We start from the raw sequence: 21,354 nt of genomic DNA on the forward strand, positions 1-21,354 counted from the left end.
GGCGAGAATGTGCGTCCACATGGCCAACCACGGTCCTCTCAATCCTGGACCGAAGGCCGGGCCCAGGACCTGTTGTCGAGACCTGGAGGCAGGCTTCCAGGCAGAAAAGCAGGCTCGCCGGAGAGGTCAGCAGGACCAGGTGACCGTGAGCTTTGGGTGCTACTTGGATGCCTGTCCCAAGACCCGCTGCCCATCGGTTCCCCAGAGATCCTTTTTTTTTGACCAATGTGGGCAGATTTTGTTTGTTGCTTACAAAGACTTTTCAATGATCCATTCACTTAGACCAGTTCTGTACACAAGCAGCCCAACTCCCAAAGAAACTGCCAATCACTGAGAGGACTGCTGGGGACAAGGCCTATGGCTGACTGGGGCACCCTGAATGGGCCAGCACGCCAACTGTGACCACAGCACCTGGCTTGTCCCAAGGGCTCGTCCCAGAACCAGAGGAAGGGGAGCCCAGCTGGGTACCAACCCAGCCCCTGGGCGCACACACCTTTCTCCGGGAGATGGAGAACTCCTTCTCACACTGCTTACAGTGGGTAGCTTCGTCGTCTTTCAGCCAAGTGTGGCCCTGGGAGGAAAGCACATGGATGTGATGGCGGCTCCTGACGGACCATGGCCGTGTTCTGGTTGCTCAGTATCCAGTCCCTTCATTCCTCATTCCTCTCCAGGGACGGGCCTGGCCTGGCCTGTGGCTCTGGTTTTCAGCCTATGCATGCTGCCCCCTGGGCCTCAAGCCGATTCTCCAGCCCCCTGTTCACTACCTGTCAATAGAGGCCTCTGGCCGAGTCCTGAGAGGGTCTAGTGCTTGCAGCTCCAAGCCTGGCTGAGGCACTCCAAAGTGTCTCCTGAACTGGCAGGAGGGAGCAAGGCCAGCCCTTTTAGCCAGACAAACACAATCCGCCATCGTGGTCCCCGTCACGGGAAGCCCCCCTCATCCTTAGAGCATCGTGGGGGAGCACATGACTCCATGCTGTGGAGGAGGTAACTGAGGCTTTGAAAGGGGCCCTCGGGCCCTAACCCGTTTGGCTCAGTGGATAGAGCGTCGGCCTGCAGACTGAAGGGTCCCAGGTTCGATTCCGGTCAAGGGCATGTACCTTGGTTGCGGGCACATCCCCAGTAGGGAGTGTGCAAGAGGCAGCTGATCGGTGTTTCTCTCTCATCGAAGTTTCCAACTATCCCTCTCCCTTCCTCTCTGTAAAAAATCAATAAAATATATTTAAAAAAAAGAAAAAAAAGGGGGGGCCCTTGGAGCATGATTCTGTCCTGTGTGTGCAGGGCAGGGGACACGCGGACAAGCAGCGCAGCATTACACGGAAGGAACTTTCCCTCTACAGGGAGGGTGGGAGACAGACAGTTGTTCCAAGTCCAGATGCTGGCAGGGGCTGCGGCCCTTCGCTGCCTCTGACCTGTGTGCCCGTGGAGGCGAGATGCCCCGTCATCAGGTCTCTGCTCCAGCGTGTACGGGGCACCTGGAGCAGCTGTGCCCTGCCGTCAGCACCACCGGTGGGCTGTCCCTTCTGCTCTGCACTGCCCTGGGCCGGGCCGGGAGGCTCTGGTCGCGCTTGGAGGAAAAGGCCTCACTCTCACTATGGAAAACGACCACTGGCTTCTTTCTGCCGCCTTTCGCTTCCTTCACTAGGGCACCTGCATCTAGGCTTCTGTCACTCCAGCTGGTGGCAGAGGAACAAGTCCGGAGACGGGTTCCGGCTGGGCCTGCCGCTTACCAGCACCGCCAGCGCAGCGGCGACAGCTCTGAGCAGCGTTTTACCTGAGTGGTAAGAACCACGCCTCAGCCATGTCTCACCTGACGTTTGGGGAGGACCCAGGAGCATGCAGGGTATTAGCCTGAGCTGACCAACAGTCACAGGAGCGGCTTTTATGCTAATAACATGAGTAATTCAGTACCTTCAGTGCTTTATTGACTTCCTTGATGTCTTCCATCTTCAGCTTTGACCTTTAAAAAAGGAGAGAGAGAGGTTTGTGGGGTAATAACTTAGGAGTATAATATGAGTCGTTCTAAAACGTTTCCCACTTTGTTATCATCCCAGCATCGCCTCATCCACTGGTTCCCAAGTCGAGGTCTGAGCTGAGCCTGTGGACTGAATCTGGCCCCAAAACGGACCGTGTAGCCTGCCGGGGTTGAAATGACTGAGAGACGGCACTCATTGAAGAATTCCCTCACAAAAGCCCAGCGTTCTGGGTCTCTGGGCTAACAGTCCTGCACGGGACCTGTGCTCGGTGCGGGAGGCTCCTTTTTCCGGCGCCCACCCCGCAGGGTTCCGGCCTCCTGCTGACTGCGGGGCGGGGCCGCTGGTCCTGGCTCCACTGTTGCTGGTGTAAGACATTCCTTAGCCGTCCACACAAAAGGACACCGTGGTCTAAACTGGCAGAGTTAAACTAGAAAACACGAAACACGTTTGCAGGGAGAATGGTCTGAGCCCTTTTTTTTTGACCACCACACAAGCTTTATTTGCACAAGCTACATGAGATGTTGCTGGTCTGTCCCGGGGAGCACAGACAGGCTTATGATCATTTTTTCCATCACCATGTATCCTCTATGCCCTCTTCCACCCCCACCTCCTCCACCCTGCAATCATCACACTGCTGTCCATGTCTGAGTTCACATTTCCCCCCTCCCCCCTTCCCCCCAGCTATCTAAGGGTCAAAGTGTCAGTGCTCTGAGAGCATCAGGGCCTTTAGAAAACCCTGTGGCTTTAGAAAAGATCACACCGCCCCCCCCTTCCCCCGCAGAAAGAGGCCAGCAGATTGCTGGGCCCAAGGCTGCCCAGGGTGCACAGACTTGGGAACCAGGGCTTCCCCGGGAAATACTACAACACAGCTGAGGTCTGTAACGGGGCGGGGGAAGGGGGGCCTGAGGACAGGCTATCCCTTCTCTATCCCCCTGTGGGCGGGCACGGAGAGGGAAGGGAGACAGCACACGCCCTGCTCCTGCTCGCACTGCACAGCCCGCTGCGAGTCAGGCGGCAGCAGGGCAAGGCTGCCCAGTGCAGGGCTTTGTTTCCAGACCAGGCCCATCCACGTTTCAGGCTGAAGCCCCCAGAACAGGAAGGTGCTCTCGACCGCCTGCAGGCTGTCCCGGCAGGAGAGAATGGTGCTGGTCCCTGAGAAGGGACCGTGCCCATGGCGTCCTTCCTCCCTCCCTCCACACCACTGCACCCCCAGGGGCCAGCTGTATGCCAGCCTCCACACCTGGTGCTCCTGGGTCTCATGGACACCCTCAGAGCTCCCTGTGCTCCAAGCGAGGGGCAGGGACCAGCCCCCCAGGGTGGGGACGGAGCAAGTACCGGCGGGAAGAGAGCAGTGCGGCATCAGCAGGAGAGGCGGCAGGGGGGCCTCAGGGTGGAAGGGGTGGTCGGTAGCCCTGACCTGGTCTAGAAAGATACAGCGAGGGGGCGGCATCGTCACCTCATCCCCACCAGAGCCGTAACATTTCCTTTCTTTACTTTTGTGGGCCAGCCCACTGCACTGCTTTACCCAAACGTTCCGATCTTCCAGACTGAGAACCTGAGGGGTGCAGATCTGTGTCCTGTGTGTTTACAGTTTATTCTCATGTTGGTCCCCAACTCTGGACCTTTCTGGTCCCATTGTATTCAGCACTGGGCCTGAGCCCAGGCTGTGCTGGTCACAAGAGCCCCATCTTTCTGGTCACTGCGCTTGTGTGAGGACCCAGGGAGGGGGGGGCAGTGAGTCAGCCGGGGGTCCAGGAGTGATGGAGAAAGAGAACTCGTTCTCACAGACCCTGCTGGGTGCCATTCTGTCCCGTGGGCGCCAGGCTACCTAGGAGGTAAGTGACAGACAGGACAGCAGAGTGGAGGCAGGGACTGATCCTCTGACTTGCTTTGCTTAAGCCAGTTTGCGCTGGATTTCTGTCACTTGCATCCACGAGTCCTGGCTCATAAGGGACAAAGCTGGGTTTGGAACGGCAATGATCACACACATGGGCAAGTTGCACGATTGGCAGTGTGACCCATCAGAGCGCCTGGCAGGACAGAACACCAGGGGGCTGTGCAGCCAAAAGGGAGACCAAGCTCCCAGGGTCTGCGCGGCCGCAGCACCGCCCGGCGGAGACCGGGCTGGCGGGAGAGGGTTCCCCGGAAAGGCAGGCGCACACCGCAGGCCGGATTCTCAGCTCCAACCGCAGGCAACCCTCTCAGCAGCCCTCTGGCTCCCTGGGGACCCAGATGCTGTGTTAGTGAACGGGAGGGCTCTATGCCCCTGAGGTCTCACTTCTTGGGGTCACCCCTGAGTAGCTGGCAAGCCGGCCTGACTGGCTGCCCTCCTCTGACAACAGGACACAGGTTTGGGACTTGAGTCATGCAGTGGCCGGACTCTTCATGGGAGGGAGGGGAGCAGGTGCTTACTGGCTGAGGTGAAGGCCCATTTCCTGGAGGGCTTGTTCCTGCTCGTCACAAACCTTCTGTAACTCTGCCTTCTCGTCCTGGAGCGCTCGCAGCTCCTAAAATGAACAAACCAAATGGTTGACAGAATTGAAAGTCCTTTTTGTAAGGTTTAGTAATCATAGCAACAAGCAGGTCAGAATGTTTTTCTTTTTTTAATCTTTATTGTTCAGATTATTACAGATGTTCCTCTTTTTCCCCCCATAGTTCCCCTCCACCTGATTCCCCCCCACCCCCCCGACACTGTCTTCATCCATAGGTGTAAGATATTTGTCCAATCTCTTCCCGCACCCCTCACACCGCCTTCCCCCGAGAATTGTCAGTCCACTCCCTTTCTATGCCCCTGATTCTGTTATATTCACCAGTTTATTCTGTTCATCAGATTTTTTATTCACTTGATTTTTAGATTCACTTGTTGATAGGTATGTATTTGTTGTCACTTCGTTGTTCATATATATATATTTTTAATATATTTTATTGATTTTTTACAGAGAGGAAGAGAGAGGGATAGAGAGTTAGAAACATCAATGAGAGAGAAACATCGATCAGCTGCCTCTTGCACACCCCCTACTGGGGATGTGCCCGCAACCAAGGTACATGCCCTTGACCGGAATCAAACCTGGGACCCTTGAATCTGCAGGCCGATGCTCTATCCACTGAGCCAAACCGGTTTCGGCCGTTGTTCATATTTTTATCTTTACCTTTTTCTTCTTCTTCCTCTTCTTAAAGAATACGCTTCCGCATTTCATATAATCCTGGTTTGGTGGTGATGAACTCCTTTAGCTTTTTCTTGTCTGTGAAGCTCTTTATCTGACCTTCAATTCTGAATGATAGCTTTGCTGGGTAGAGTAATCTTGGTTGTAGGTTCTTGCTGTTTATCACTTTGAATATTTCTTGCCACTCCCTTCTGGCCTGCATAGTTTCTGTTAAGAAATCAGCTGACAATCGTATGGGTACTCCCTTGTAGGTAACTAACTGTTTTTCTCTTGCTGCTTTAATATTCTCTCTTTGTCTTTTGCTCTTGGCATTTTAATTATGATGTGTCTTGGTGTGGTCCTCTTTGGATTCCTTTTGTTTGGGGTTCTGTGCGCTTCCTGGACTTGTCAGTCTATTTCTTTCACCAGGTGGGGGAAGTTTTGTGTCATTATTTCTTCAAATAGGTTTTCAATATCTTGCTCTCTCTCTTCTTCTGGCACCCCCATAATTCGGATGTTGGTACGCTTAAAGTTGTCCCAGCGGCTCCTTACACTAGCACACCTCCCTGGCAAAGCGCAGGCCCTCCTCAGAGTGACGGTGTGGGCTGGCACTTGCTGACAATGTTTTTTTTATGTGTGTGTTTTTAAAAAAATATATTTCTTTATTGACTTCAGAGAGGAAGGGAGAGGAGAGAGAGACAGAAACATCAATGATGAGAGAGAATGATTGATCGGCTGCCTCCTGCATGCCCCCTACTGGGGATTGAGCCCGCAACCCAGGCATGTATCCTTGGCTGGAATCAAACCTGGGACCCTTCAGTCTGCAGGCTGACGCTCTATCCTCTGAGCCAAGTTGGCTAGGGTGCTGACGATGTTTAATGGTTACTGTGTTTTCTCTCTTGCAAACTTACTAACCATTCTCCACACTGTAGGTGGTGATGGCCTTCAAATGAAATAAATGGATTACGCCTGTCCAACAGCTTCTTATTGTGCTCAGAATAAAACCCAAATTCATAAAACCCAAATTTGAGGGCCCCACGCGGCTCTCTGCTGGAGGCCCCAGCTCAAGTGTCTCCTCCCTCTGCTGTCACTCCTCGGCCGCAGCCTTCTTTCTGCCTCTTCACCATGACACCCCTCACACTTCGTGGTGTCTGACCACCCCACTGCCTGCCGGTCCTTGGCTCGTCCGTCCAGTCTCTGGGTGACTCGCTCTGTTCCCAGACCTCCCGGCCACACTGGGGACAGCTTCCCGCTCTGTCTCTTCACAGCACTCACCACGAGTCGCTGGTTTGCTCACTGGCTTTCGATCAGCCTCGCCCTTTCCTCCTGAGCAGAGGCGAGGAGGGTGGGGGACAGTGCCTCCCAGCCCGGGCATCAGCGCGCAGCCCCCCCCTCCCCGCACCCGCTCTGGGCGGCGAGGGTATGGCAGGTGCTTCAGCGTGAGCTTCCCAGGATGCTACAGCTCTTTGCCCCAGGACAGTGCCACTCACCCTTTTCAGCCCGTCCACTTGCTGCAGCTCTGCTCGGAGGAGAGACGAGGTGTCCTTCTCACACTGCAACTCGCGTTGAAGAGCTTGCCTTTGCTCTTTTTCTGATTTCAATTCTTTCTCAAGACTTGAGCTATTTTTCCAAAACAAATGTGAATTAGTCTCCGTGGGAGATTTTCATGGTAAATCTACAATCCAACCCAAGACACCACACAGGAAATGGAATTCACAGGAAACTGAATTGCCTCAGGAGCCTTAGACCCTTCAGCAAAGCATGGAAACACGCTCGCTCCCCCCAGGGCTGCCTGCACACCACAGCACAGGCCAGAAACATGCAGGGAGCAGGCATGGCATGCACCGGACAGTCCTCGCACGTACGGAGAGGAAGGGAAAGGCTCGGACACGCTCAGGAGCGCACAGCAGAACCCTCCACTGAGATGGAGACCAGAGGGGCGAGTGCGACATGGATCCAATGACGGAGGATCCTGGGGGTCGGGTGCTATGAGGGTTAGGAGTGTGTGCCCCGTGAGGGTGCTGAACCTTGTGAGCCATTTCCTCACTTGTGAAACGAGTATACACACGTCTCTTCTCTCCTCATCGGCCTTTGCACTTCTCAGCACACCTGCCCTCACCCCCGTTCCAGCCTTACAGGGCACAAAGCAGGCCACCGTCTGCCTCGATGGGAGCCACCTGCCCTCTGGCTGGCCGCGGGCACCTACCACTGGCCCTGCAGCTGGGAGAGCTGCTCCTGCAGCACGCCGCTCCTGCAGCCCAGCTCCCGCTGCAGCTGGCGGCCCCGCTCCTCGGCGCCCTGCCGCGCCCTTTCCGAGTGCTGTAACCTGGACCAAAAGAACCACGGCTTTTTAAGGAAAGGATCAAAGCTCCGATTCAATGTAGCAATTTTTCATATTCTTGCTGCATTTTTTCTTTCATTTTTAATTAACAGACAGTAAAATTGACTTGTTGTGTGTCCAGTTCCATGAGTTTTAGCACGCAAGTCTCAAGACTGTGTAATCACCATGGCCACCACGAAACAGAGCAGTTCCACCCCCCACCCCAGAAAACTCTCTTGTGGGGTCCCCTGTAACTCTCACTTCCCATCCCTGACCCCTGGCAACTCTGATGCCATGGCTTTGCCTTTTGATAACATCATAGAAATGGAATCATTCATACTAGAGGCCCGATGCACGAAGATTCGTGCAAGAATGGGCCTTCCTTCCCCTGGCTGCTGGCACTGCCTTTGCTCAGGCTGGAGCCGCCTTTCCACGCTTCCCAGAGGCCTGGAGCAGCTGGGGCGGTGTGGAATGCCTGGGTCATCGCCATGGCAATGATGCAAGCATTCCGCCCCCGGTCGCTTGGTGCCTGTGTATGCAAATTAACCCACCATCTTTGTTGGGTTAATTTGCATACTCGCTCCTGATTGGCTGGTGGGTGTCGCGAAGGTATGGTCAATTTGCATCTTTCTCTTTTATTAGTGTAGATACCCACTGAGACTAGTTTCTTTCTCTCAGCACAGTATCTTCAAGACTGGTCCATGTTTCTATGGCTGAGTAGTATTTCAGGCCAGTTTGGTTATCCATTCCCCCATGAGAGATAGCTGGGTTGCTTCCAGTTTTTGGCAATTATGAATAGAGCTGCTATACATTTGTGTAAAGGCTTCTGTATGAACATTTTTTTAAATATATATATTTTTTATTGATTTTTTTACAGAGAGGAAGGGAGAGGGACAGAGGGTTAGAAACATCGATGGGAGAGAAACATCGATCAGCTGCCTCCTGCACACCCCCACCGGGGATGTGCCCACAACCAAGGTACATGCCCCTGACCGGAATCGAATCCGGGACCCCTCAGTCCGCAGGCCGACGCTCTATCCACTGAGCCAAACCGGTCCTGGCTTCTGTATGAACATTTTTTATTCTCTTGGGCAAATAGCCAAAAGTGGTACTTTTGGGTCATAGTAAGAGTATGTTCAGCCCTACCCGGTTTTGGCTCATTGAACTGAGTGTCAGCCTGTGGACTGAAGGGTCCCAGGTTCGATTCCTGGTCAAGGGCATGTACCTTAGTTGTGGGCACATCCCCAGTAGGAAGTATGCAGGAGGCAGCTGATCGATGTTTCTCTCTTTTCGATGTTTCTAACTCTCTATTCCTCTCCCTTCCTCTCTGTAAAAAATCAATAACATATATATTTTTTAAAAAAAGTATGTTCAGCTTTATTACTATTATTTTTAAAAATATTTTTATTGATTTCAAAGAGGAAGGGAGCGGGAGATAGAACCATCAATGATGATTGGCTGCCTCCTGCATGCCCCCTACAGGGGATTGAGCCCACAACCCAGGCATGTGCTTCGAACCTGGGACCCTTTAGTCTGCAGGCCGACACTCTATCCACTGAGCCAAACTGGCTAGGGCTGTTCAGCTTTACTGTAAGAAACTTTTCCCAAAGTGGCTGTACCATTTTGCATTCCCACCAGCAATACACGCGAATTCCAGTAGTTCCACAGCCTCACCAAACGCTGGGCTTTGTCATTAAAACAACGTTCAGCGGAGTGTAGAGGCTCTCAGCATGGTTTGAACATGCTCCTCCCTAACTGCTCCTTCGCCCTCTATACGCCTCTTCGGGAAGTTCTGTCCAAGTCTTTTGTCCTTTTTTTAAAAAAATATTTTATTGATTTTTTTTTTTTTTTTTACAGAGAGGAAGAGAGAGGGATAGAGTTAGAAACATCGATGAGAGAGAATCATAGATCAGCTGCCTCTTGCACACCCCCTACTGGGGATGTGCCTGCAACCAAGGTACATGCCCTTGACCAGAATCGAACCTGGGACCCTTTCAGTCCACAGGCCGACGCTCTATCCACTGAGCCAAACCGGTTTTGGCTCTTTTGTCCTTTTTAACTGGAATTGTTTGACGAGTTTGAAAGTTTTTATATACTGGATGCCAATCTTTTGTCAGATACAGGGGAAGGCAAAAGTAGGCTTACAGTTGTGAGGACACAAAACATAGTTTATTCTTCTATTTTATTAATTATTGTATTATTTTCCATATGAACAACTGTAAATCTACTTTTGCCCCACCCTGTATGTGATTTACACATTTTTCCCCAATCTACAACTTGTTTTTTATTGTTATTTTTTTAATCCTCAACCGGAGGATATTTTTCCATTGATTTTTAGAGAAAGTGAGAGAGAGGGGGAAAAGACAGAGAGAAACATTGATGTGAGAGAAACACATCGTTTGGTGTCTCCTGCATGCACCCAGACCAGGGCCGGGGAGGAGCCTGCAGCCAAGGTACGTGCCCTAGACCAGAACCGAACCTGGGACCCTTCGGTCTACAGGCCAGTGCTTTATCCAATGAGCCAAACTGGCTAGGGCTTTCACAGAATAAAGGTTTTGAATTATGGTAAAGTACAACTTGTCAAGTTTTTCTCTCATGGATCATGCTTTTATATCATGTCTAAGATCTCTTTGTACAACCCAAGGTCACAAAGACTTTCTATGTATTCTAAAAGTCTTATAGTTTAAAATGTTCTATTTAGACTTATGATCCATTTTGAGTTTTTATATAAAGGTGTGAGATATAGATTGAGGTTATTATTATTTTTTGCTTAGCGATGTCTAATTGTTCCAACATCATTTACTGAAAAGACAATCAACTGCCTTTGCACTTTTATAAAAAATCAGTGGCCCATATTTGTGGGTCTATTTTCAGATTCTATTTGGATCCACTACTGACCTGATGTCTAAATGTGACAGTGACATCGAGCCCCCGGAAAGCCCTGCTGCCCTGCGAGGACTGGAGTGAATCCGGGCCCCGGGCTGGAGGGCAGCCAGCCGACCTGTCTGCTCTTCTGGGCGAGACTCCGAGTCAGTCCTCGGGCTTGGAGAATGCCCCGCACATTCCAGGGAGTAGCTCCCAGGGAAGGGATTACCTTTCCTCCATCTGCTTCATGCTGGACATGATTTGATTGATTTTTTCTTCAAAAGATGCGATGACTTCATCCTTTTGCTGTAAACTGCTCTCTGTATCCTACAAAAGCAAGGCCGGGGGTCAGACGCCTCTCCCGCACCCGAGTTCAGCAGGGTTTGGCTGTTTGTTCACTTGGTACCGCCATAGCACTTGCAAGAGCATTTCACTCACTGCTGCTCTTCCCAGAGCCCTGGAAGTGTTACTCAAGTGTGACTTTCTGAGCCCAGGCGTTTAACCATGGCAGGTGCTGCGGGACAAGGAGCAGCAAAAAAAATAAAAAATAAAATAAAAAGCACTGTGTTTCTGTGTGTCTACAAGAGACATTCTTAAAATAAAAGGACACAGAAAGGCTGAGGACAGAAGGAAGTCCTAATAAATTCTTAGGAAATAATATAAAAACTGTATTCTCTGACCTTAATGTAATAAAATCAGACACTAATAAAAAAATAATAACTAAAAACACCTCATATCAGGAAATTATTTAATAGTTTCATATTACTAAAAATGAGCTTAAGAAAATGCACAGAAGAGAAATTATGAAATACTTAGAGCTAGAAGACAGTGAAAACACAGTACAGCGTATTACTGCACTGAAGATGCCACTGAGCGTACGTGCACCCTAACTTTACACACACTAAGAGGAAAAACACTGCTACTTGAAACACGTCATGCTGTTGACTATAAGATGCAATCTCGATTCCAGAGATGTTAAAATGTGAAAAACATACTTAGGATGAAATAAATATCTTTGTCACAACTTGAGGGCCACAGCCAAAGCAGTACTTTGGGTAATTTTTAACATTTTAAAAATTAAATTTATTGGGGTAACAGTGAATAACATTGTGTAACTTTCAGATATACAAGATTATAATTCAACATCTGTATACTCTATTGCATGCCCCCACCCAAAGTCGCGTTTCCTTCTGTCACCATATACTCAACCGCCTTTACCCTCTTCGCCCTCCCCCCACCTCCTCCTCCCTCTGGTAACCACCATTCTGTTGTGTGTATCTATGTTTGTTTTGTTAGTTTGTTTGAGGCAACCAACAGAATGGGAGAAGATATCTGCAAATGGTACCTCTGATAAGAGGCTAATACCCCAAATATATAAAGAACTCACACAACTCAACAACAACAATCTGATTTAAAATAGGCAAAAAAAAAAAAAAAAAAAAGAGGGCAGAGGACATGAATAGACGTTTTCCCAAAGAATACATACAAATGGGCAACAGACATATGAAGAGATGCTCAACATCACTAGTCATAAGGGAAATAAAAATCAAAACCACAATGAGATACCACCTGTTGGAAAACCCCTGTGGAGTTTAGCCTTGCTGAGGTTCATTAGGAGACTGAGAATAACAGCCTGCAGGCAGAGGTAGAGCTCTGGGTTCTTTGAGTCTTTGACTGATCTGCTTCTGGACCTGGAGCTAGGAAACACAGACCTTGGTGCACATCTTGGTCCTTTCCAAACACACCCAGTCCCAGCAGAGGGAACCACAAGCTGTGAATCATTGATAGCTTGTAACAGGGTACTCAAGGCCAGTCACAAACAGCTTCTGACATTGGCTTGCACCAGGGACCCTCCAATAAGACTGGGAGTCATAGCAGACCTACCTAATACATAGAAACAAACCCAATTAGGCAGCAAAAATGGGAAGACAAAAAAGCCCTGAATGAAAGAACAAGAGAATTCTCCAGGAGAAAAGCTAAATGAAATGGAGATAAGCAATTTATCAGATATAGAGTTCAGAGTAATGATTATAAGGATGCTCAACACGAGCAAAGTTGGAGAAACTAAGAAAAATGACCAGTCAGAAATGAAGAATAACTAGCAGAAATAAAGAGCAAATCGTCAACAATAAACAGCAGATTATAGAGAAAGCCAAGGATCAGATCAGTGAATTAGAAGACAGTATTTAAAAATCACTCAATCAGAGAATCAAAAAGAAAAAACAAACAAACAAACAAACAGGACAGTTTAAGGGAGCTGTGGGACACCATGAAATGTAACAATATCTGCATCATAGGAGTACCAGAAGGTGAAGAAAGCAAGCAAGGACAGAAACCATGTTTGAAGAAATAATGGCAGAAAACTTCCCTAACCTGGTGAAGGAAAAAGTCACGTAAGTTCAGGAGGCATAGAGAATCCTAAACAGGCCCATGCCCAGACACATCATAATTAAAATGCCAAAAATTAAAGACAAAGAGAGAATCTCAAAGGCAGAAAGAGAAAAGCAATTTGTTACCTACAAAGGAACTCCCATAAGGCTGTCAGCTGATTTCACAACAGAAACTTTACAGGCCAAGAGGGATTGCCACAAAATATGCAAAGTGATAAAAAGCAAGGACCTACACAACCAAGATTACTCTACCTAGAAAGGCTATCATTTAGAATCAAAGGAAAGATAAAGAGCTAATAGTTAAAGGAGCTTATCACAACCAAACAAGTATTATAAGAAATGTTGTCCAGCCAACGTGGCTCAGTGGTTGAGTGTCAACCTATGAACCAGGAGGTCACAGCTCAATTCCTAGTCAGGGCACATTCCCCGGGTTGCAGGCTCAAACCCCAGTGTGGGGCGTGCAGAAGGCAGCTGATCAATGATTCTCTCTCATCATTGATGTTTCTATCTCCTTCCCTCTCCCTTCCTCTCTGAAATCAATAAAAATATATTTTAAAAAATGTAAGATGGGTTAACAATGAGATCAAGGAAGAAATCCAGTCCTGGCATGAGCAGAAGCTGGCCTCGGTTTGCAGCTTGGTCTCTCCTGGCCACCTCCAAGCCCAGCACAAGTAACAGCCATCTGCAGATCACTTTGTAGCTCATGCTTGGTGGCCCTAGGTAGAACACATGTGGTGGCTGACCTTAGTCTGCACCTCTCAGGAGGATCCAGAGTCAGTGCACTTGGTAGACAGCTTCAGACCACACTGAAGCACCACCCAACCACCTCCACAAGTCACACACTCAAGAGGAAGAATCAGTGGGCACCAGAGCCGCACTAAAGTAAGTCCTACTCTATGTGGTTGGCCCCTGAACAGCTGATACTGCATGGTGGTCACAGCCAGTCCTTACAGTTAATCAGCCTAAGAGTAAAACCCTCCTAGTGATGTGCCAACAGCAATCAAGGCTCAACTACAACAGGAGAGTGTACACACACATGGGGTGGGCGGTTGGGTGGCAGCAGTGCATCTGGATTGTCCAACTGTGCCTTTGGACCCTCCAGAACACCTACTACTTAAGGCCGGGAGATGCAGCCGCTATACCTAATACATAAAAAGAAACACAACGAGGCTGCCAAAATGAGGAGATAAAAACATGTCCCAAATTAAAGAACAAAATAAAAACCCAGAAAAAGGAGATGGGCAATTTACTAGATGCAGAGTTCAAAACACTGGTTATAAGAATGCTTAATGAACTTAAGGGAAGAGTAGATGAATTTAATGAGAAATTGAACAAGAAATAGGAGGCATAAAAACAGAACTATAAAACAAAAAAGAACCAGTCAGAAATGAAGAATACAACATCTAAAATGAAGACTACATTATAGGGAATCAATAGTAGAACAGATGAAGCAGAGGATTAAATCAGATATCTGGAATATAAGGAAGCAGAAAACACCCAATCAGAACAGTAAAAAGAAAAAAGAATTAAAAAATGAGGATAGTGTAAGGAGCCTTGGGCACAAATTCAAGTATATCAACAATCACATCATGGGGTCCCAGAAGAGAGAAAGCAAGGAATTGAAAGCCATGTAATAAAAATAATGGTGGTAACCTCTCAAACCTGGTTCCTAGCCTGTGTGGCTCAGTGGGTTCAGCACTGTCCCTTGCACCAAGAGGTCGCCAGTTTCTGGTGAGGGCCCATGCCTGGTTGTGGGCTCAGTCCATATCAGGGGGTGTGCAGGAGGCAGCGATCGATGTTTCTATCGCTCTCTCCCTCTCTCTTCCTCTCTTTCTAAAATCAATAAAAACATTTAAAAAACAAACAAAACAAAAACAAAACACTTTCCTAACCTGGTGAAGGAAATACTATAGATATGTAAGTCTAGGAAGCGCAAAGAGTCCCAAACATGATGAACCCAAATAGGCCCACACAAAGACACATCATAATTAAAATGCCAAAGGTTAGAGATAAAGAGAGAATCTTAAAAGCAGCAAGAAAAAAACAATTAGTTACCTACAAGAGAGCTCCCATAAGACTGTCAGCTGATTTCACAACAGAAATTTTTCAGGGCAGAGGTAAGAAATATCCAAAGTGGTGAAAAGCAAGGACCTACAACCTAGATTACTCAACCCAGCAAAGCTCTCATTCAGAATTGAAGGTCAGATAAAGAGCTTTCCAGCCCCCCCAGGAAATGCCAAAGGGGTTTATCACCAGCAAACTACATACAATTTTAAAGGGTCATCTTTAAGAAGAAGAAAAAAGATAAAAATGATGAACAATAAATGGCAATAACTACATATCTATTAACAATTTAATCTAGCCCTGGCTGGGTAGCTCAGTTGGTTAGAACGTTGTCCTGATATGTCAAGGTTGCAGGTTTGATCCCTGGTCAGATCACATACAAGAATCAAACAGTGAATACATAAATAAGTGGTACAACAATCGATGCTTCTCTCTCTCTCTCTCTCTCTCTCTCTCTCTCTCTCTCTCAAATTAATAATAAAAGTATATATAATTTTAAAAAATTGAACCTAAAAAACAAAATAAACAAGCAAGCAGAACAAAGTAAAAAAATTCATGTACTCAAAATAATTAAGCCTTTTAATACTTTTGAGTGACAAAAAAACAAAAAGTAAACATTTAGAATGTTAGCATAGAGGAAAGAGGACGGGAGCAGGGGAGAGGGTGATAAAAGGAACTAAGAACGTAAGAGAGGTGTCTGATGACAGTGTGTCCCAAACTGAGGGACAGCATGGATTCCTTGGTACATGCAGCCAGAGGGGTAAGGGCAGAAGGAAACAGGCCACCAGAGGACGTGGCATGTGCTGCAGCACTGACCCAGCTGTCAGGGGCTGGGCGCTGTCCGACAGGTGTCCCAAGCTGGAAAGCTGGTGACCCTTGTTAGTTACGAAAACAGTTATTATAACTGCCACTTGCCCCAACTTGGAACACGAATCGCTGCCAGCCACGTGGTGGCTGCAAGGGTCGTGGTTGTGAAGAGCAGGGATGCTGGGAAGTGTGGCAGGTCTGAACGGGCACTGTAAGCAAGGCGTTTGCAGGGAGAGGGTAGAAACAGAGGGGCCAACGGTTGGGGCCTCACAGGTTAGCAAAGCAGCTGCTCCTGACCCTGACCTAAGTGAGAGAAGACGGAAGACTAAAAGCAGCAGAGGCCCGGGGCGTCAGGAAAGGCCAGGTTGGGGGATTTCTTCACAGCTCAATCGGCTGTTTCAGATGACTGGCCACTATCGCGTGCGCGCGCGCGAGAGAGAGAGAGAGAGAGAGAGAGAGAGAGAGAGAGAGAGATAGAGAGAGAGAGAACAAAGAAATGAAGCAGCCACAAGAACAGCCTTTAATAAATAAGACAACGAACTGGTCACTGACACACAGGCTGAGTGGAAATAAACAGATCAGACACGAGTCAGACCTGGAAAGTATCTGTAACGGATCCCTAGTACAACCTCCGGCTGGCACGCTGGGACCACACGCAGCTGGCCAGGAAAGCTGGTAGTCGCCTGGGAGGCCATGTTCCCCAAGAGCCACAGACAGTGGACTTCTCAGGAGCCACGCAGGAAGGATGACAAGTTCTTTAGACGGCAGAAGCGGGGTAGCAGACGTGCTAAGAAATGGTGCCCCCTGTCCTGGGCATCCTTTGCAATTCCTTCCCAGGTAACGTATGACTGCACCGGCCACTCCCATTGCTTCCCCTTTCCAGACAGGCCTTTCTCTTGGTTACCTGTTCCTGCTCTGCCCGGGATGCCGGGTGGGACGGGTTAATGCGAGAACGACAGCAGGCCTTCTGGTGCAGGCATGCGCTCGATGGAGTGCTGCCACCGCCCAGGGGCTGCGGACTTTGAGGGTGCAGGGACTGGATGGCCTGTGTGGTAGGAACAACCATGTCTGCCAAACATTTACCCTCTGCTTCCTGTGACGGGTAGCTGAGGAAGGACAGTCGCAGGCGCCCTGCCGCTGAGCAGCCATGCTGAGCTGCCCTTTTCTGTGGACTCACAGGAAGGATGGCTGCCGCTTATGTCTCCAGCTTGAGAGAAGAACCCCAGTGCTGACCTGCTTTTCTTCCCCACCTTCCACCGGCAAGAATGGGGACATCCAGAGTGGCCCTGAGAGCTGGAGCTGCCATTAGCCTGGGTCCCCGATGACTGTGTGAACAAAGCGGGTCTGAAGTGCTCTCCTTGGAAATAACTATAAGTAACTAAGATACAAACTTCCATATTTTTAAGCCACTCTACTTTAGGGTCTGCCAAGTTTTTACAGTAGTTTAGTTTCCTCTAAAATATATGTCACATATGTCTACATACTCACCCAAACCAGATAAAAACATGAAAACATTAAAATAGATAATTTGTTAGGAAGGTGAAATTGTTTTTTTTCTTTTCTCTTTTTACTTTGGTTTTCACTATTGCTGCTATAATGATGACTAGTGACCCGGTGCATGAAATTTGTGCACATTAAAAGGGAATTAATTAGAGGAAATATTTTAATATTGCTATTTGCCCTTTCTCTATAATAGAAGTGTCAGAGATGAAAGAAAATTAGTAAAATGTATATGAAAATCTTCCTCCTGTCAGAGTCTGGGGCGCGCCATAGGAACTAGAGTCAAGTCCCCGCCCACCCATGTGCACCTTGAAATTGTGCAAGAACCAGACCTGGCTGGCCCCACCCCCGTCAAGCTCTGCCAGGTGGGGGGTGCATCTCAGGTCACCTGGCCTGGCCCAGTGCCACACAGCCTCAGGACCCTGCTGATTGCTCGTTAAGGCTCATTACAGGAACTCAGCCTCCACTGTGGGCGCAGCCATCTTGTGTTACGGGATCCCTGCCTCCGCTGTGGGTGCAGCCATCTTGTTATGGTGTGATGGTCAATTTGCATATCCCCTCTTCATTAGATAGGATGAGGTGATCGTTTTAAAGAGACAGGACAAAATAAGTTTATTTCTACTGCCTGCTCTCACACTGTCTTTGACAGTGAAACTGAAACCACACCCCCGGAAAAGGAAGTGGAGTGGGACTGTTTTGGTAATAAAACAGGAAACAGAACTTCAAAAGGCCGTTTTGAGAAGGACACAGAATGGCAGCTTCCAGCCCCGATGGATTCTTCCTGGGCTGGGTCCCTTCACCACGCTGAAATGACAGGTGAGGCGAGCAGCAGACTGCTCACTGTGTGGCCTGCAGACTTGAAAAGACAATACAAACTTCTATCCTTAAACCACTTCTCAAGCACTCACCCTCGGAAGCAGAGGGACGGGCGGCAGGGAGACGGTGAGGGCGCCACAGGCACAGCTGTGCCCCAGGGGCACGTGCTTTACCCACTCAGCTCGGTCCCGTCATTGACGCTTTCCCCATTTTATAAACTTTTCTAGGGGTTTGCTGGGAGACTCAAATAAAATAAATACCGTGACATGGAACAGGGCCTAGGACACTGGGACCTCACAGATGTGCCGATTCTCTCCCTCTGCAGGACGGATGCGAGAGGATGGAGAGGCAGCGCGGGACAGCTCCACGCTGCAGGCAGCGGCAGGAGCCCAGGCTGGGGTGGGGACACAGAGCCTGCTCCCACCTGAACTTTGTGGAACATCTGCAAGTTGATCGCTTTGACGTCTTCCAGCTGCTGGCGGAGGGCGACGAGTGTGTCCTGCTTCTCATGGGTGTCCTTTTCCAGTAGCTTCATTGCAATTTCCATTTCAGTTTTCATCCCAATTTGTAATTCCAGTTCTTTTTCTAGTTCCTTAAAAGGATGGGAACAAGGACAATGTTACTCAAGTAGAACAAAGAAATAAGCTTAACAGAGGCTGTCTTGGGCAATATGCAAAATATAAGCTGAAAGCCAGAAGAGGTTAGGGCGATTTCTGGAAAGTCTGTCTAGGGTATAGCTAGATGGCGTTTTCCCCCTTTTCTTATTTTACAATGAAAACTGGCTTTGCATCAAGTCAACGGAAAGCTGGGAGGTGGCATATGAGCCTGGAGTTCTTGCAGCCATGTTCTTCAAACCGCAAGATCAGAATATATGGTCTGAAAGAACGTGTCTTGTGTTTCAGTGCTAAAGCGATTTGATGTTCAAATGTTAGAACTTCTGGAATGATTTATTGGTTTATGGCAACAAAGGTGAAACCATTTTGAAATGGTTCTGTCCTGGGTAACTCAGGACTCATGTTTTCCACATCCATGCAAAGAAGCAGGTGCAAGAACTGTATCTAATAAAAAACACGAGGCCCTGACCGGGTGGCTCAGTAGGTTAGAGCATTGTCTCGATATGCCAAGATTGCAGGTTCAATCCCTGGTCAGGGGACATATAAGAATCAACCAATGATAGCACAAATAAGTGGAACAACAAATCAATGCCTCTCTCTAAAAAAAAAAAAAAATCAATCAATAAAGAAAATAATAACAAATAAAAATCACAGGCCACTGACTCATAGATGGGGTGGGAATAAACAGACCAAGGCTCTGACTGAGGGAAGTGTATGGTCAAAGAAACCACGCATCTGATTTCACAGCAATCCCTGAAAAAGGTTTGTAAAACTGGAAAAATGTGACAGTGCAGACCTCAGTGGTAAACATGACCTTTTATTCTCTTTTAAGGGACGACTGTGGGCTGTCTGTGGGTGCCCGCGGGGTAAGCATGCCTGTGGGAAGTGCGAGGAAATCACTGGCACGGCTTTTGGGGAACCTTTCTGGACACCAGGCTCGCACACTCACCAAATGCACTTTCTTCTCCTCCTTCAGCTGCTTCCACACGTCACTGTACATTTTGTCCAGACCCTGCCGAGTTTGCTTGTAAGTCTCCAGCTCAACCTTTGTGTCCTGTTTTGTTATCTGTATCCAACAAGAGTACCGAGAGAATAGGTTTTATGGGAAGCAAGCCAACTACAAAGTATTTAAAAATATACCATAATTTAAAAAAATGTAGCACAATTTCTATTTCTTAAGTATACACTGAGTAGCCAGATTATTATGATCTCTGAAAGCATGCACCAGGCCTCTAATATATATATTAGAGGCCCAGTGCATGAATTCGTGCATGGGTGGGGTCCGGCCAGCCTGGCCAGGGGGAGGGGACATGGGCAGTTGACTGGCCTGCCTTCTGGTCGAACTCCTGGTCAAGGGGACAATTTGCATATTAGCCTTTTATTATATAGGATATACACTGAGTGGCCAGATTATTATGCGATCAGAGATCATAATAATCTGGCCACTCAGTGTAATAAAAAAAGGTTAAAATTTTAAAGTTATTTTGAAGTATCTTTGAACTCGAGGATCATAACAAGTCAATACATTTTTTAAAACTTAAAAAAAAATATATTTTTACTAGGGGCCCAGTGCATGAAATTCATGCACTGGGGGGGGGGGGGGTCCCTCAGCCCAGCATGCACCCTCTCCAATCTGGGATCCCACTCAGGCCTAAACCAGCAGTTGGACATCCCTCTCACAATCCGGGACTGCTGGCTCCCAACTGCTCACCTGCCTGCCAGCCTGATCACCCCCTAACCACTCCCCTGCCAGCCTGATCGATGCCTAACTGCTCCCCTGTCAGCCCAATTGCTCCCAACTGCCCTCCCCTGCCAGCCCGATCGCCCCTAACTGCCCTCCCCTGCTGGCCTGGTAACCCCCAAATGCCCTTCACTGCCAGCCAGATCGCCCCTAACTGCCCTCCCTGTAGGCCTTGTCCTCCCCAACTGCCCTCCCCTGCCGGCCCCTAACTGCCCTCCCCTGCTGGCCTGGTCGCCCCCAAATGGACTCACCTGCTGGCCTGGTCGCCCCCAACTGCCCTCCCCTGCAGGCCTGGTCACCCCCAACTGCCCTCCCCTGCTGGCCATCTTGTGGCGGCCATCTTTGACCACATGGGGGTGGCCATATTGTGTGAGGGCACATGGGTCAATTTGCATATTACCTCTTTATTATATAGGATTGATTTCAGAGAGGAAGGGAAAGAGGGAGGGATAGATAGAACATCAATGATGAGAGAGAATCATAGATTGGCTGCTTCCTGCATGCTCCACACTGGGGATTGATCCCGCAACCCAGGCATGTGCTCTTTACTGGAATCAAACCTGGGACTCTCAGTCTGCAGCCTGATGCTCTATCCACTGAGCCAAACCAGCTAGGGCAAGTCAATACATTTTTAAAAAAGAAAATTTAAGTTCAGAAAACCAATTTACTTCTCTTCCTTTTTTTTTTGTTAATCCTCATCTGAGGATATGTTTCCATTGATTATTTTTTTAGCGAGAGTGGGGGAGGGAAAGACAGAGAGAAACATACAGGTGAGAGAAACACATCTATTGGTTGCCTCCTGCATGTGCCCCAACTAGGGCCAGGGCCAGGGCCAGGGAGGAGCCTGCAACCAAGGTACGTGCCCTTGACTAAAATCGAACCCGGGACCATTTGGTCCACAGGCGATGCTCTATCCACTGAGCCACACCAGCTAGGGTGAAATTTACTTTTCTTTAAAATAGAACAATCATTCCTAGTGGGGAAGGCCCCATTCAACTCACCATTCTGTGTTTATTGAGCATGTTTTTAGCACTGGATGAATTTTGAGAAGAATCAGATATGATCTCTACCTTCAAATTATCAGGTGAGCAAGCCAGCAATTCTACAAAACAACAGCTTCT

At 48.5% G+C, this 21,354-nt stretch overlaps 1 protein-coding gene across 2 annotated transcripts in view; it reads right to left on the reverse strand.

Moving 5' to 3' along the window:
- RUFY1 (RUN and FYVE domain containing 1) overlaps positions 1 to 21,354 on the reverse strand; it is a 62,509-nt gene that overhangs the window by 4,438 nt on the left and 36,717 nt on the right. For both annotated transcript variants that reach the window (XM_054717124.1, XM_054717123.1), the window contains 8 exons: positions 19,442 to 19,558; positions 18,303 to 18,470; positions 10,531 to 10,628; positions 7,323 to 7,442; positions 6,607 to 6,736; positions 4,386 to 4,480; positions 1,909 to 1,957; positions 494 to 571 (listed from right to left, as the gene is read on the reverse strand). In XM_054717124.1, coding sequence (XP_054573099.1) covers positions 494 to 571; positions 1,909 to 1,957; positions 4,386 to 4,480; positions 6,607 to 6,736; positions 7,323 to 7,442; positions 10,531 to 10,628; positions 18,303 to 18,470; positions 19,442 to 19,558 — 855 coding nt within the window. The remainder of the gene's footprint in view (positions 1 to 493; positions 572 to 1,908; positions 1,958 to 4,385; positions 4,481 to 6,606; positions 6,737 to 7,322; positions 7,443 to 10,530; positions 10,629 to 18,302; positions 18,471 to 19,441; positions 19,559 to 21,354) is intronic.

The sequence above is a fragment of the Eptesicus fuscus genome, chromosome 6 (assembly GCF_027574615.1).
Source record: "Eptesicus fuscus isolate TK198812 chromosome 6, DD_ASM_mEF_20220401, whole genome shotgun sequence".
Taxonomy (NCBI): Eukaryota; Metazoa; Chordata; class Mammalia; order Chiroptera; family Vespertilionidae; genus Eptesicus; species Eptesicus fuscus.